The sequence below is a fragment of the Colossoma macropomum genome, unplaced genomic scaffold, assembly GCF_904425465.1.
Source record: "Colossoma macropomum unplaced genomic scaffold, Colossoma_macropomum, whole genome shotgun sequence".
NCBI lineage: Eukaryota > Metazoa > Chordata > Actinopteri > Characiformes > Serrasalmidae > Colossoma > Colossoma macropomum.
The window spans coordinates 10158506-10175793 of NW_023494803.1; the positions used below are offsets into that span (position 1 = coordinate 10158506).

General features: G+C 40.5%; 1 protein-coding gene across 3 annotated transcripts in view; it reads right to left on the bottom strand.

The window, feature by feature from the left end:
• Window positions 1–17288, bottom strand: part of ehbp1 (EH domain binding protein 1) — a 233217-nt gene that overhangs the window by 197928 nt on the left and 18001 nt on the right. For all 3 annotated transcript variants that reach the window (XM_036594170.1, XM_036594169.1, XM_036594171.1), the window contains exons 3-4: window positions 3626–3683; window positions 428–523 (exon numbers count right to left, since the gene is read on the bottom strand). In XM_036594170.1, coding sequence (XP_036450063.1) covers window positions 428–523; window positions 3626–3683 — 154 coding nt within the window. The remainder of the gene's footprint in view (window positions 1–427; window positions 524–3625; window positions 3684–17288) is intronic.

Below are 17288 nucleotides of genomic sequence, written 5' to 3' on the forward strand. Positions count from 1 at the left end.
AGGAAAAATAATAATTTAAGGAAAAAAAAATGAAAGAAATATAAATAAATAAAAAAGAGACTGACAAAGACAAAAAATAATGAGAACAAGAAAAAAGAAATGAAAATGAAGAAAGAAATAAAAAAGGAAAAGAAAAGAAACAGACTAGCAATGAGAAAAAAGAGAAACAAAGAAAAAAGATAAGGAAGAAGAAACAAAAAATTATGAGAAAAAGAAAATAGAAAGAAATAAAAACAGAAAAAAGAAAGACTGACACAAAGAAGAAAAATAAGAAAAAAGAAAGACCGACAAAGAGACAAAAAATAAAAGAAGGAAATACAGACAGAGTGTGATGAAAGAAAAGCGAGACAGACAGACAGACAGACAGACAGAGAACTGTGTCCGTATGAAGAGAAACAGACACTCTGAATCTGAGAGTGAGGAGCACCTTAAACAGCGTGACTGTGATCTCGACGTTCTCAGGAACAGGCCACACCACCACGCCTCGGTACGGGTTCTTAATGCCCGGCTGCCAGCTGTGTGACTGAGAACACACACACACAACGTCAAACATCAAAAATCAGACAGGATCGTCTCAAATGCCTAAAAACGATAGAAACGGACGCTTAAACAGAGTTAGGACGCTGTTGGGGTTCATCCTAAAGTTAGGACAGGATTTAGTAGATTTAGTCTGGTTAGGATGTTTGTGTAATACTGTTTTCTAATCTGGAGTTAATGATGAGATTATGAAGTTAGGAACTGTTGTTCTGTGATGTCCTAAATTGAGTCTGTACTAAAGTCATCATGGAGACTAAACAGATCAGATTTCAGAATCAGGATGTTTCTGTGATACGGCCTCCGGATCAGAACATCCTTAAGACGGATTTTGTGATTTAGAGTGTTTTAACTCCGATTAAGTGCACACATGAAGGACGACAGTGAGGAAATCTAACTTCTGTCACGTCTCTGTGTTCTGATTCACAAGAATTACACTGACTGATTACTTTAGATTTTTATTGTTCTCTCAAATCTCAGGGAAATTAAGGCAAAGTCTTACGCAACACTGAGGAATGTTACACACTGTAAATCTGTCAGACTGAGTCACGGGTGAGTCAACCTGCTGCCTGTCTCAACACAACTTTTTATATTCTGAGGAAGCAAACAAACACAAACGCCATAGAAACTCTGCACTAGCTGTATCTGATCCCAGCCACCGGGGGGCGACAGCGAGCTGGCATTACGCTGTCTCATCAGAGCTGTCAGATTCAGAGAGGAAGAGCTTAAAGGGGACTCTCACCGATTTTTCAAAATTACTTGATAATTCAGTGTTTGAGTTGTAAACAGAGTGATTCAATGTGGTTTGGTGTGAAATGGTTCAGTTGTCTTTTCAGTGGTGGTGACAGGAACCAGGAGTCACAATGACTACAGCACAAATATAGACATTTTATTTACTATACAAAACCACCAGTGAACCTACACATGTCTTCTGGGCTTTTATATGGAATGTTGATGATGGTAAAATAGTGAAAAATCTGAAATAATAAGCTTTCCTTGGGAACTACTTTGCCTCACAACACTCTGCATGTATCCCTCCACCATGAATGGCTATAAAGATACATGTTTTAGGCCAAAATCTTCTCAAAACTATCGTAAAACAGTGTCTCAGACATCAGGCAGTGAATTTATAACCATTTCATGTAATAACTTTCTGTGAAAAAGCTTTTAGAGGTGGACGTCTGGTTCCTATCACCACCACTGTGAACAATTCAGACTCTGTAAGTTTATCCAGAACAGAGTATTTCACACCAAACCACTCTGAATGACTCTGTTTACATCTTAACTGTTTAATTATGCAGAAATTGTGAAAATTTGATGAAATCCCCATGGTTGGACTTCAATAAATAAAACAAATTCCTCATTTTCCCTCTTACCCCAAAAAAGATGATTGCTTCTGTAGTTTTGCACTGGAGCTATGAGCTTAATGTAGCTAATAAGTAATGTGAATGTTTTTGGGTTACTCCCTCCGCGTGAAGAAGCAGAAAAAGTGATGCAAACACTGGAAGGAAGATTATCACACGTCTCATGACGTCCTACACTGCTAAAAAACCCTCTTAAATAAGCACGGCTCCTCCTCAGGCTGTGTTGTGTTGGTTATAAAGCAGTCCAGGCTGAAACACTCCTTATAACGTCAGTGTGAGTGGGCGGGGCTAAACTGCAGCACGCTGACTAGGGGGGATATATCGCTGTTGTCTGAAGAAAACTCATCTCCAAAATAGTGACTTTACAAGAGAAGGAAAAAAACCTACTTTAGTTTTAAGGTAAGTCAATGGAACCAGGAGTTTTTTTTACAAGTAATTTTGGGTCTTTTCTTTTGGTCCATTCATCATGAAATTTACACAAGACGTAAAAGGACAACAGGTATTTTCAAATTATGTCAAAAACAAACAGTGAGCTCAATGTGAATTTCAAAACTTAAGAAGAAGCAAGTTTCTATAAATGAGGGGATTTGGGGTCAGTTGTGGATCATTTTCAATAAGTTAAATGATTCAGAACAAAAGTCGATAGTTTCACACCTGCTTGTGGGCAGCGTAAAAACAGCAGCTGTCTACTTGGTTGGTATGGGTAACACCTCTGCCTTCTATGCTGTAGACTGGGGTTCAATCCCCACTTGGGTAAGCACCCTAAACTAAACCAGTAAGAGTCCTTGGGCAAGACTCCTAACACTACTTTCGCCTACCTGTGTAAAAATGGTCAAATTGGAAATCGCTCTGGATAAAAGCATCTGCCAAATGCCATAAATGTAAAAGTACTGACGAACATTATAGATCCCATATCATAGAGAACAAATTTTGAAATAAAGTAGTTTGCAATAATATGTAAACATAGTTGAAGTGTCAAAACATACAATTCACTACCCAGATAATGTCTGGAAGCTCGCAAAAAAACAGTCCTTTTTGAATTCATTCTTTCTGTGATGTCATGAGAACGGCATCATTTACCTATATTCATCTATTCAGCCTACAGCAGGTGCAGCTCCACCTATTCTCACTAAAGTTATAAGGAATGTTTCAGCTCTGAGTGCTTTTTGAACAAGGTACAATACAGAGCAGCTAATAAGAAAAGAGCTCATTTACATATGTCAGTAACAAAAACAGCCTGTTTAATTCTAAATAAAGAGAGGATGGTCAGGTGATAATGTACTATTTAAGGTATCTAAACTTACACAAATGTGGGATATGGGCCCTTTAATGTTTATTCTCAGGATACTTTTTCACTGAGACCTCAGGACGATGAAAATTAAGGCTACAGTCATGAATAGGGCTGAATAAGATAAACTGTCGACCCATCATTAGTTGTTAAAAAAGTGCTCTATAATGCTCATATGACTGTGAAGATTGCAGCGCACTGCAGAAAGCGAAGAGGGTGACACGGCTTCTACTGTCTCACTGAACAACAAATGAAGGAATGGGATGTTAAACACACAGAACTTGGAGTCACGACAGCAGCAAAGGCAGATGATCTGAAGAATTAGCCCACAAAGTGATCAGTAAAAGTCAATATGGTCATCAACTGTAAAAACAGTCAGCAGCAGCAGCACAAAAATACAAACCAAAAACAAACAGTTAAACAAAAAAAGGTAACACACCTTGGAGGATTTCCGCCGACTCCTGCGCGTCCACACAACCACAAGTTTATCTGGTTGCCTGAAAGCACAGACAGGAGCAAACGATTAGTGACTGAATAAAATGGTACATACAGTGAATGCGTTTCATGAACTGGGCAGAGCTCACGCTCCTCAGATGTTTGTCCTGGATGTGCTAAGCTGATTTTGCTAAGACGCAACAACTTGGCACCAGTTTGGAGAGAACCTGCTGCCGTGTCATCCACGAGAAAGACAAGCGTTTACGTTGTGGGTGTGTATGAGTGCGTCTGTACATACAACATCGATACACAGTGGATCATTTGCTATCATCTGTGGTGCATCAGAATAACTGCCCTGAACAAGTATTTATATTTATATATATATATATATATATATATATATATATATATATATTTACACACACACCAGTTAGTTCTGGCCACGCAAGCTGATTAGTTGAGAATCGTTCTAACCAGGCTAATATTTGACATAACATCACGGGTTTTTCACAAACATTGTATCACTCCGCTAAGACACCGTTGCTAAGCTGTAGGAGACGCTCAAGCCATTTGAACATTTTTACTTCTTACTTTGCACAAACAGAAAATGGATACTTTTAAGATCACATTTGACCGACAGCCGATTTGGTCAGACTCTGAAGATGAGACCACACTAAATTCCCAAACTGTCATCACCACTGAGCAGCTTTTCAGTCGGCAGCTGTGACGGAAGAACCTAAACAACCTGGAATCAGCCAGAATTTAACCGAATACCATTCGCCAAATGTGTAGTCTCGTCTTCAGAGTCTGACCAAATCGCTCTGAGCCGTAAAACTGCCGTAATAAAAAAACAAAAAAGCTGCTCAGTGGTGATGACAGTTTCGGAGAGCAGTGTAAGGAGCTGGAGAACAAACATTTTGAATATTTTAGCTATGATGTAGATGGAAACTTTGCAAATGATACAGTACTACACTCAAAGATGGTGATTCAAATATTCTCAGGTATAGAAAATGAACACTCAAAGAACCCTTTGCATGATTAAAGCATTCTTTGCATCAAGAAAGTGTTCTTCAGATTGATGGAGAATGTGTTGTAGATGGTTCTATATAGAACTTTTTTGAAAATGGTTCTATATAGTACCCATTGTTACGGTGTCAAGCTTGTAACAAGAGAAGAACTCTTGGGAACCTTTTCAAAAAGGTAACATATAGAACCGCCTATAGCACATTCATGCACATTTTCCATCAACCCAAAGAACCCTTTAATCCTGCAAAGGACCTATTTGAACGTTCATGTTTAGTGAATGTTCAGTGTGTGTGATCATAATAGCTCTCTCTCTCTCTCTCTCTCTCTCTCTCTCTCTCTCTCTCTCTCTCTCTCTCTCTCTCTCTCTCTCTCTCTCTCTCTCTCTCTCTCTCTCTCTCTCTCTCTCTCTCTCTCTCTCTCTCTCTCTCTCTCTCTCTCTCTCTGCTCCAGGCTATTAATCATCATCACCATCTTCAAGGGTCATTTGACTACTTGATGACTGCAAAACACATGCAAACAGAATTAGAAGCAGATAAACTGAATCCGGTCCACTCTTAAATCTGTTGACCTCCTTACAGAGTCATTTGTGGTCCAGTTTCAGTGTAAATAAGTGATGACTCTGAGAAAAGGGTCAGCAGAGCGAGACCTTGTGTGTATAGCGTTTCTCTGGACAACAACACTGACCCAGGATCAGCTCTTCTATCTGTAAGACTGTATTCATCACTGCACTAATGCTTAAAACTGATCCTAGAGCAGCTCTCGGGCTTCCTGGGCTGTTCAGAGCAATGATGTTGAACCGCTAACAAGTAACTAAAACACCAGCCTGACCGGCTTATTTTGTCTGTTAACTTATCAGATGACAGCAAAAATAAATATTAGCTGCATTCCAAATCCTAGACTGCAGCCAATTTAGTAGGACTGTCCTATGAAGACTACTCCTTAGCAGCCTATTGGTCACACAAATGGGACAGGCCTGACGAGGCTGTGTGGTGACATCACCAGGAAGGTCCCGCCTCTTGCAATTGCAGCACAAAACTGGTAAAGGAACTGGTGAGAGAAAATGGAGCCCGTTGACTTGTGTTTGTTTTGTAAACAAGCTTATGTAGTACAATAAACGACATACATACAAATACTTCAGATTAAAAAATAATTAATTAATTAAAGCATTAGTCAATCAATCATTTTACTCTTTATAAGGTCATGAAGATGAATTCAAAGACATGAACAACTTTCATTGTAAAACAAGCTCTGCTCCAATGGCCTCGTTTTCTGTCATTTTCGTGGTGCTTTCCTTCGCGTCATTTGTTCGCACAGAACTGTGGGTAACCGAAGGCCTGGAAGGATACATCCGTCATTCAGAACGTAGGCTGCACTTCTAGGCTGTATATGAGGGTCCAGTTAAACAGGGACTCACTGTGAGCTCCTCGCAGACCTTACACTGGGCTGTGTGTCATCCAGGAAAAAGGTGAACAGAATGAAATAATGTCAACAGTAACATGAAACTCAAAACAGCTTACAAAATCAAAACCACACCCGCTCACACACACACACACACACACACACACACACATACATACACACCCACACAGCAGAGTCCGCACTGACTGTAATCTGGGTCTGTCTGCGTGTGTGTGCGAGAGTGTGTCTATTTACATGACTTGGCATTTTCAGCCGGTGTTCTCGGAGTGAGAGCACTGGTGACTCCGTTCTCTGTGAATCTGATCCTGTATCAGCTTCACTTAGCCCACACTGACCCACCCAGCACACAGTGAGGGTCCAAACAGAAACCCAACATCAGAACACAGTCAACAGCCAATTTAATACCGGGGTGGATGGGTGAGACAGATTGGGGGAGCCAGGGAGAGAGGCAGAGACAGAGAGAGAGACAGAGAATGGGTGAGCTCTAGAGAGAGATTTACTGTAAGTTTCTGTGCCTTGGGGGTAGAAATTCAAATACAAAGTTGCCCATTGTGTCTCTGTGTTTATGATCAGCATCATCATCACACACACACACACACACACACACACACACACACACACACACCTCATAAACGCCATAAATAATTCTGAACTTTGCTGAGCCACAAAACCCTCCCTCAGAAAACTCCCATAATGCTGTTCTCTGTCACATTTCCTCTGTTTCTTTAACTCTTTTGTTTTTCCTCCCTCTCTTTCCCTCTCTCCAGTTTTCTCCACGTACTCTTTCATCTTTACCTCCACTGCTCCCCAGTGGGTGCTTTAAAGAAATAAACAAGCAGATGAAACTAAACTCTCCCGGTACGCGCAGGGGGGCGCGGCCCTGTCGAGCCACAGACAGGTAAAGACAGGGAGTGTGCTGCTGCAGGAGGAACGCACACTGATCCTCTGGGATGAGGAGAGAGTTTTTTCTCTTTCCGTTTGCGTTCCTGATGAGGCGAGGGCGAGCGGGAAGGCTTCCAGACGGCGCTGTGCCAGGCAGCCGGCCTCTGGGGAAACGCACAGCGAGAGCTACAGCGTCTCACTGCGCAGCGTGGCTACATCAGCTAACTGTTCAGAACTACTGCTCGCCAGACAGGACGTCACACATACTCACTGCCCTCTTCATCAGAAACACTGACCTTAGAGGTCCGCTATAAACACTGGACAAAGTAAAGTATCTGGACAGTCCTACTGAGTAAATTCAGGCACTCTGAGATTCACACACTACTGATACAGCAGTTGTATCATCATATTTATAATCTCCATAGAAAAGCCAATAGAAGGCAAGGCAAGTTTATCTGTACAGCACCTTTCATAGAAAAATAAAATAGATAGATCACTTCAAAAATAGACAGAGAGACAGACAGACAGACAGACAGATAACTTCTAAAATAGATAGATCACTTCTAAAATAGACAGAGAGACAGACAGATAGACAGACAGAAAGACAGACAGATTAGATCACTTCTAAAATAGAGTGACAGAGATTCAGAGACAGACAGACAGACAGGTAGACAGACAGATAGATTAGATCACTTCTAAAATAGACAGAGACAGACAGATAGACAAATAGACATAGATAGATAAATCACTTTTAAAATAGACAAAGATGAACAGAGAGACAGATCACTTCTAAAATAGACAAATAGACAGATAGACAGATAGAGATAGACAGACAGACAGATAGAGAGATCACTTCTAAAATAGACAGACAGATCACTTTATTAATCCCAAAGGGAAAGTCGTCTATTACAGCAGCACAGAGTACAATAAAGAGCAAAACAAGAGCCGATGTCGTCGTACACTATTATAAAGATGCATGAAGATATATAACAAAATATTCTAAAAGAACCATAAAATGTAATGTGCAGTACAAAAATAAGTAAGTAAAATTGGATAAATATTATGCAGGTGGCAATGCAGTGATGCATGACACTTCCAGTGGATGAACTGAGTAACTATATTATACGATAACATACGTTAATAGCTGTGCAATATGCCTGGGTGTATAAACGAGTGGCAGCGCAATATTCAATACTGAAGTATAAGGTGGCAGTGCAATATGTAATACTGCAATAATCATTAGATAATAATACAGCTAATGGCATCCTGAGATCCTGAGACACTCAGTTACTGCAGTGCTTTTTCAAAAAAAGGCATAAAAATAGAGAGGCCTAAATTTTGACAAAGAAATGCAATTGTGATTATACTCGAGTCGTTCCCAGTGCCCCAAGTGAGGAAGAGCAGCAAAAGTTAGAACAGGATGCTCCACAGCAGCCGCAACTTAGGCTACACTCACATTACGAGCTGTTTGTTTTGCAAGCTGTTTATTGCTGAATTAGTCCTCTCTAATTCTCTCAGTTCTTTTACCGAATGATTATTGCCTTTTACACATCACCATTGGGTTACGTGACCATCATCAATGACATCTGATTTCATCGGCCTAACGCCCAGGCCTAATATCAACTATACAAAATTCCCACCCAACTCAAATCGAACCAAGGAAAACGACAAAAAAGTAACTTCAAAAATCTTCCAACAGCAAAGACCAACAGGATCCTTTCTCTGCCAGCTCAGAGTAAAAGCTATGAGCAGACAGGGCTTTAACAGACGGACTAGTGTCTGTTCCAAATCAGCAGACAGGAGATTTTGTGCCTGTTTTTCACAGCCACACGTCTGTTCGATCAGGTTTTTCTGTTCCACACAGAAACACACTCTGCACTTTAATGAAGTGCTCAGCTCAGGTTTGCTGACCCACTTTTCTAGAAACATCTAGGATCCATTAAGTTGTTAAGCTAAGCACAGATTTCACCGAGGGCAACATGGAGAAACACCAAAACTTTCATTCCCGCAGAAAAATGCAGAATCCGTGCGTTCTCTCTCCATCCTGAGAAACAAGTCACCCAAACAATGTGAATGTAGGTCAGAAGTGAGTAGCATGATCATTTCAACAACTGGCCTCTTTATTACTGCATTGCTGCTCTATATCTGAGCAGTATCAGCTTATTCGCTGAAAAACACAAATATTACAATAAATACAAATATATTAATACTTGTAGATAGTGCAGTTGTGTAGGTGTTTAGTTGTGTGTTGCGCCGGTGCGTGTGGATCAGACATAGCAGTGCTGCTGGAGTTTGTGAACACTTCAATGTCGCTGCTGGACTGAGAACCAAAAACATCCAGCCAACAGAGACCTGTGGGCAGCGTCCTGTGACCACTGACGAAGAACTAGAGGATGACCAACACAAACTGTGCAGCAGCAGATGAGCTATCGTCTCTGACTTTACATCTACAAGGTGGACCAGCAAGGTAGGAATGTCTAATAGAGCGGACAGTGAGTGGACACAGTGTTTAAAAACTGTCTGATCCACTCATGCCAGCGCAACACACACTCCACCACCACCACATCAGTGTTACTGCAGTGCTGAGAATGACCCACCACCCAAATAATACCTGCTCTGTGCGGGTCATGTGGGGGTCCTGACCAATGAAGAACAGGCTAGCAAAGTATGCAGAGAAACAGATGGACTACAGTCTGTAACTGTAGAACTACAAAGTGGTCCTATACGGTCAGTGGAGCTGATAAAATGGACAGTGAGTGTAGAAACAAGGAGGTGTTTCTAATAAAGTGCTCAGTGAGTGTATATAATCCCCCACTTCTTTGTCAGGGACAGCAAGACTATATTGTGTGTCTTATGTTGTGTAATTTAGCCTCTAATTCCTCAGCTTTTTTCACTGGCAAGAATAAATAATCATTCCACATTCTGTGTACAGTACAGGACACTTACTGTAGTCTGCTTTAAAATACCACAAACATCTCACTCCAAAAACAGCTTTACTGCCCAGTAACACCCCAAATTACAACTCTATAGTAAGAAAGGAAGAACTGAACACGCAGATGGAGAACAGGAAAAGGAAAGAATGTTGAGAGAAATGTAACGCATTCTGCAATAAAAATAAAAAAATAAATGAACAGTGAGAGGTAAAGTGGGTCAGTAGCACAGCAGGGGTCCAACAGAGAGAGAGAGAGAGGAAAATAAATGAGAACAAATGTGTGTCAGTGTACAGTAGGTGTGGAAAGCAGAGAAAAACAGATGACAGTAAAACAATTCTTTCACTCTCTCTCTCCCAGAGGAAGAGTTAAACTCCAGAATGGAAACCACAGAGCCAGCTGAACCAGAATGGCTGATAAAATGCCCATCCCTACTCTAAACCCAGTAGGTTAGTATGAGAAACAGCTGACTGTATCACAGGAGTGGGCGATATGGCAGAAATATCAAATTTTTGACACAATATGCATCACAGCATTACATTTCAGACATATAAAGGACCAGCAGTGCAAAACCTCTCTGAAAAACTATAAATCCAGTTTAACAGGACTTATTACGCTCTCTTTGTAATAAAACACACAGCTGGTCTGTTTTTAACCCTTAAAAGGGTTCAATATGTAAGCTTTTCGGTTTAAAAAATATTCCAAAATTAACTAAAATTATCAACAGAATGTGAAGAAATAACAGTTTTGAGGTTCTTTCAAAGATGTCCCTGATTAGCCCGTTTAAGGACAGGGAAACAATGAAAGGAACAGAAACTTAACGATGGCTGAAGCTCTTGGCGAGCGACCGTTATCACCAACGTCGGCGCCATTCATGGCAAGAAACCATGTTCAGCAGCAAACCACTGCTGGAGACTGGAGCTCTAAGAGTAAAGCGAAGTTTGATGTTGAACTCGCAACGAGCGCCAGACGAACTTTTTTCAGAACTGGTCCAGAACCACCCTAAAAATACTGTCAGCTGTCCCAAAGTGAAAAATTGCCATTCAATTTTTTTTTTTTACTTTACATTTTTCTCTCGAATTTTTATGCTATTATACACTGAGGATACTCAGGGTTGAGCAATATGACAATATTTATCGTTACTGTGACGTTTGTTGATATCCTATAGCGCTGATATCATCAGAACTTCAATGCTGACCAGATGCATGTTTCTTTACAAGAGAGCATAATTAGTGCTGTTTAACTGAAATTACTGAAGCGCAGGATTTGTATTCAACATTTCATGGATGAGAAATGCTGAATAGAAATCATTCATTGTTTTTTATAGTATCTTTTTAAACCTTGCACTGCTGGTCCTTTGTTGTCTGCTCCAAGTTACCAGACGTCAGAAAGCACATTGTGTAGTATTGTGATATATTTTTTCCATATCGCCCATCTCTATTTACGAATTTCAGAAAACGACATGAACACAGAACACATGTTTAGCACACATGCATGTATGTATGGTCCATGGATGTGTTTGTATGCATATGTGCGCATATTATGTATGAGAGTTTGTGCATCAAAAGCTCTGGAACTAAATATGTAACGATTTAAACTATCACTTTATTCGTTGTGAATAAATGAACTGTAATGAACTGAGGGGTCTTCAGCGTGGAAAACCCTTCTGTCCGTGACGTTCACAGCAGAGGAAGGAAGAAGGAAAAAGGGAAAGGGTGAGAATCTCCCAGGGTGGAAGACAACAGCTAGAGGAAATCAGAAAAAATATGAAGAGAAAAAAAAAGTAATGAAAGGAAGCAATGCAGCTAAAACAAACATGAGTGTGATCACAGAGGAAGGATTGGCCTCCGGGAGGAGACAGTACGGTATTAAACGCTTCATCCTGCAGCAACGACAGCTGAGTGTTCACTTTAACACAGAGCAAAATTCACCTGATACAATTTGTAAGGCACCCCTTGAAAAATACTCTGACAGCATCCTTCCCCACCCACCCCCGCCGAGTGGACCAGACTAGAGACAGTGGAGCCACTCAGCATCTTACCATCAGTATTTAAAGCAGCACTATATGCACTGAAAAGAAAGCTGCTTAAAGGTTACTTTAAATTTACATGATTAAAATGTGACCATTGGATCATAATTACTATGTGTAAATGCTTCATTTAACTTCAGCTGATTTGTGTAGAACTGATTTACACATTTAAAACATATAAATGTATAAACTTTTATTTTCAGTGTATAATTTGTTTGTTAAAAGTGAGTCAGAAGAATAAAAAAACAAAAACAAAAAAAAAAAATCCTAAAATTCGTGCAGTACAGCTTTAACTATAACAAACCCAGACGACAAATCCATTGCAGGTGACACGGCTTAAAATTGCTACAGAGAAAGGTGTGAATCTAAAGTTTTTAAGGCAAGACACATTTATATAGAACCTTTCATACACTGTGCTCATTCAAAGTGCTTTACAAATGATGAAACACGAAGATAATAAAGAGAATAGAAACGAATAACCTGCTTAAAACAACAGATTTTCAAAGAGGAGAAATGAGGACAATAGAGTGGCATTAAAGGAGAGAAGTGCAGTAGAGCTGAAAGTGTTTTAAACAGAGCTGAAAGCTGCTCAAATGGGAACATTTCCAGTGTCAGATCTTTTCTAATGCTCTCCGTCTGGGTCCATTTAAGAGCAGCATAGTAGCTAAACGCTGCTCTTCCATGTTTAGTCTTCACCTTCTGCTGAACTAACTGACCAGTTCCTAATGATCTGAGAGTTCTGCTCGGCTCACATCGCTGCAGCACATGAAATACATATGCTGGTCCTGCACCACCATTTTTAAAAAGGTTCAACATAAAATCATAAACAACACATTCTTCATCAATCTGAAGAACGATTTCACCATGCAAAGAACCATAACTAGAGCTGTGTTCAGAGTTTGAGGAGTACGTGAATGTGTCCCTGGAAAAAAAAAAAAAAACGGGGATGAAGTTCAACAGCATCAGTCCCAATATAGATGATGAGAGGGATGTGTTGGGTTGGTAAAAGCTCACCTAAAGACTGAAGTATTTCTGCAGCAGTAATGAGTGTATCAGCAGCAGCGAGAGGAGCTTTAGCGCAGCAGGGCTAACAACTGATCAGAGACGGATGGATGCTATGCTCAGTATCAGCAAAAACAATATACCGATAATCAAAACTGTTCATGCATTACTCATGTGTAATGTAGATGTTGATCCCAGCAGGACATTTTCTTTCCATCAACTCAACGGTCTAAGGCAGGAGTCGGCAACCCAAATGTTAAGAAGAGCCATTCTGTCAAGTTTCAACAAAAATCAAACCACTTTGGGAGCCACAACATTTCATGTCCATTTTATTAAAGTAACCTTTTACCCTCTTGGCTGTGTCTCAGTGTTAATGTCCATGTGCTAATGTCCTAGTAAAGGCAAAAAAATATATAATATGAGCGAAAACGCAAATTTACTTTGCTCGACTTTAAGCTTTAGCTCAACTACAGCTGTTTTTCTCACATCTCTAGAAGGAAACTTTTCCTCAAAAGTGAAAGTTTCTTGTAAAATGTCCTCTTCTAAAACGCAGACAGTCTTGCCTAGATAGTAGCTAACGAGAAGGCAAACAGAAAGATTTAAGACTAACTGACTTTTTTGCGTTTATAATCACTCCAGCTGGTTTCCTGATATATTTAATCTGCAACGAGAAACTGTCAAACACTAAAACGTTGCAAAGCTGAAGTCAGTTTCTCGTTCAAATTTTCCTGTTCCACCTTAAATGGTGCCTGAGGCACCTGAATGTAGCTACCTGCTGCACTTATTCTTAAATCTTCCTCTTTGCCTTTTCATTAGCTACTTGCTAGGCTAGATTGTCTGCGTTGCTATGGTGACCAGCAGTCTGCATGCCAATCTTCAGGATTAAAAGGTGAATAAGCAGTTATACATGAACTCCAGCATTTAAGACCCTTTTATTGTTAAAAAGCTTTATTTTACTGCAAAGGAGGACTTTTTTTTAACCTACAAACCTATTTCTGCTGTGGAGCCGTAACAGGACAGTAAAAGAGCCGCATGCGGCTCCGTAGCCACATGTTGCCGACCCCTGGTCTAAGGCAATATTCAGACTGCCAGTAAATCCAATTTTTGGCATATCCAGATTTTTGGATTTTTACAGCTGCGTCTCAGTCTGGATGCTCAATTTGGATTTCAAAGTGACTTTAGTGTCTTTCGCAATATGGCAAGCAAAGACAATGTCAAATCTAGCGTGACAGAAGTGCTGGGATTCAAGAAAAGCCAAACTTTCATGCTTATGCCAGTAAATTTTTAAGAGTTTGGAGGGCGAGATGATGCACGTCCGTCTCTCCTTCATCTGTGTTTGAAACCAGCAGGGCTGAACCATTTGGGAAAAATATCTAATTTAGATTTTTTTTTTATTGATACCATGACTGCAATGTAAATTGCGATTATTTTATGTAAACTTAAGTCCAGGCATGTTATTTTGGCCAAGAAGACCAGATCATCCACTTTTTCAGGATTTGAACATTGAACATGCCAAACTGCCAGTAAGTTGTGGTCGTGACGTCACCGCATATAGTTGTTTGATTGCTTCTGATTGGTCTAACTCATCTACAGGCAGTTTACAAGCTCTGATATGTTAAAATTAAGACAACATTGTTGATAAATAATGGTTATAATTAAAATTGCATCTCTTGCTATTTAAAAAAATTGCACTGTAAAATTGCAATCTCGATATAAAACGATTGGCCTCGTCATCAGCATAGCTACGTAGCTACCACAGCAACCCATGCAGATCAGATCGGCTGGAGAAGTCTGGAAACACAAATCCGATCTGATGTCTTGCAACAGTGCGGACAGTCATCTCATAAGGTCTGATTCCGTTTTGCCTGCAGTCTGAACACAGCCAAAGCAAACTGGACCTGAACAAGCCTGTTGCACAGCAGAAACATCATCCAACGTCCATCAGCCATTACACACTTTTCCATATCAAGCAGAGTCCTCATCTTCTAGAATTAATGTGCATGTGTTAACACTCAAGAGCAAAGCTTTCACACAGCCAGTTATTCATGAGAATTCCTCTCTCACGACCGCAGAGTATTCCAAAACACACTGGAATCGTTAAATTACCCCATAAATCCAGAAGAATTCTGGTCCTGCACTAAGAGAAGTGGAACATTTTTTAAGCTAATTTTAAAACAAGAGCCTCTTCTTTATGGAGTATATCTTAAAAGATACCGCCATCATTAAAAAAAAAAAAATCAGTATAATTTAACTGTTGAGATGTACACATTCAGAGTGGATTGGTGTGAAATGCTCTGTTCACAGTGGTGGTGATAGGAACCAGACGTCCACCTCTAAAAGCTCCCTCACAGGAAGTTATTACATGAAATGGTGATGAATTCACTGCCTGATGACTGAGACACTGTTTTAATGATAGTTTTGAGAAGCTTTCAGTTAATCATGGCAGAGGGGTACATGTAGAACATTGTGAGGCAAAATAGACCTCAAAGAATTTTTTTTTTCCAGATTCACCGCTGTTTTATCATCATCAACATTCCATATAAAAGCTCAGAAGACACGTGTAGGTTCACTGGTGGTTTTGGACAGTAAATAAAATGTCTATATTTGTGTTGTAGAGTCAGTAAATTATTCCACAATGAACCGTTTCACATCAAACCACTGTGAAAGATTAAATTATGCAGAAAATGTGAGAAATCTCACGCACAGCATGAAAACTGCAACAAGTCTAATTTTCAAAGTGCATTTGATTGTCTGCTACATGCTGCTGGTTTGGTCAGCGTGCCCTATTGAAGTGTTTGTGTGCTTGCTATACTGCATCACTGCTATATGCAACTGGGACAGTAGACATTTACAATCACTACACTTTTACATCTGTCATAAATTATAATTAATTAGTATTTTATGGAGTTTCTAATGTCTGCTGGTTTTGCACCTACTTGTCCTGCATTAGTGTTTACTTTACTGTTTACAACTGACTTTAATGCTGCCAGGATGAGTCGAGTAAACTTGATTCCTCATCTATTACAATCAGCTGGTTTGTATGACAATGCATGTTTGAAATTCTTCTGTTTCTCTCTTACAGTAAGAAACAGAGCACAAGAGCCACAGACGTTTATAAATCTGTTCATCAACAAACTGGATAAACATCTGTTTACTGTTCTACTGAGGTTGGCTGATGCCTCATCCGAACAGCAATGCTCATATACAGCAGCAAAAATCAGCAGGCAGTCCCTGCCCCCCCTTGCCAACACACACACACACACACCCACCCACACACCCCTACTGCACACAGTAATGGAAATATTCCTTTATTGCGTTTTGGATTGAGCGATAAAACAGCTTTACAGCTTTATTGACTCCATTACAACAGATTAAGTCTTCAACGCAGCAATGAAGAGGAGGCTGCAAATGAACAGAGAGAGAGAGACAGAGAGAGAGAGAGAGAGAGAGAGAGAGAGACTGAAGTAAAGAGGGTGTGATGTGATTTGTGCAGACTTTAAAATGAAATCCAGAGAAAAGGCCACAGACACTTCAGCGCAGATTAATCATCAGTCCAGACGCAAAACAAAGTTAAACAGGCAGGCACTGCTTTACTGTGTCTGAGGGACAAAGGGCAAGCAGAACAGTTCCTACCAGCCTGTCTGTCTGTCTGTGTGGGTGTGTCCAAACAGGAGGCCATTTATTTACTAATACAGGAGGTCAGACAGGGGCAATGAGCAAACGAGGAGAGAGAGTGAGAGAGCGAGAGACGGAAGGGGAAACACTTGTTGGGCTTCTAACTTCATTCCCAGCAATATAATTACGTCACTTTGGCGCTGCGCATGAGGTGATTGAATAAATTCTGTCACTGCTGCCCTTGATGTGTTTATCGCAGAAACTTATATCACGATAATGATAAAAAAGGATAATTTATGGTGCCTCAGTACTTTCAGCAGTAAACACTCCCTGAAGTGGGTGCTGTGAGCTGAAAGTGTGGCTGCAGTGTGTGTGTGTGTGTGTGTGTGTGTGTGTGTGTGTGTGTGTGTGTGTGTGTTTTTGGAGGGGTTTCTTCCTGCTCAGCTGAAGTCTGCTGAGCTGCAGTCCTGGCAGGGCGCTCTGCTGAGGAAAATCCTGCCGCTGGCTCCGGGAACACGCACTCCTGCACAGAGGATCCCTCCGACACGCACCACAGACCTACACAGAACTGAACTGCTGCACAGCGAACCCGATTCACCAAGTGCCCGAGAGTCTAGCACACAGTTCTATACTGCTGAAATCAGACTCGCGTTCTACAACATTAAAACTCCACAAGCGTTGCATCTTAGATCGCGACATTCCACCAACATCACATCTTAAAATGAGAAATCAGATCAAATCACATTTGTCACATCACATTCACA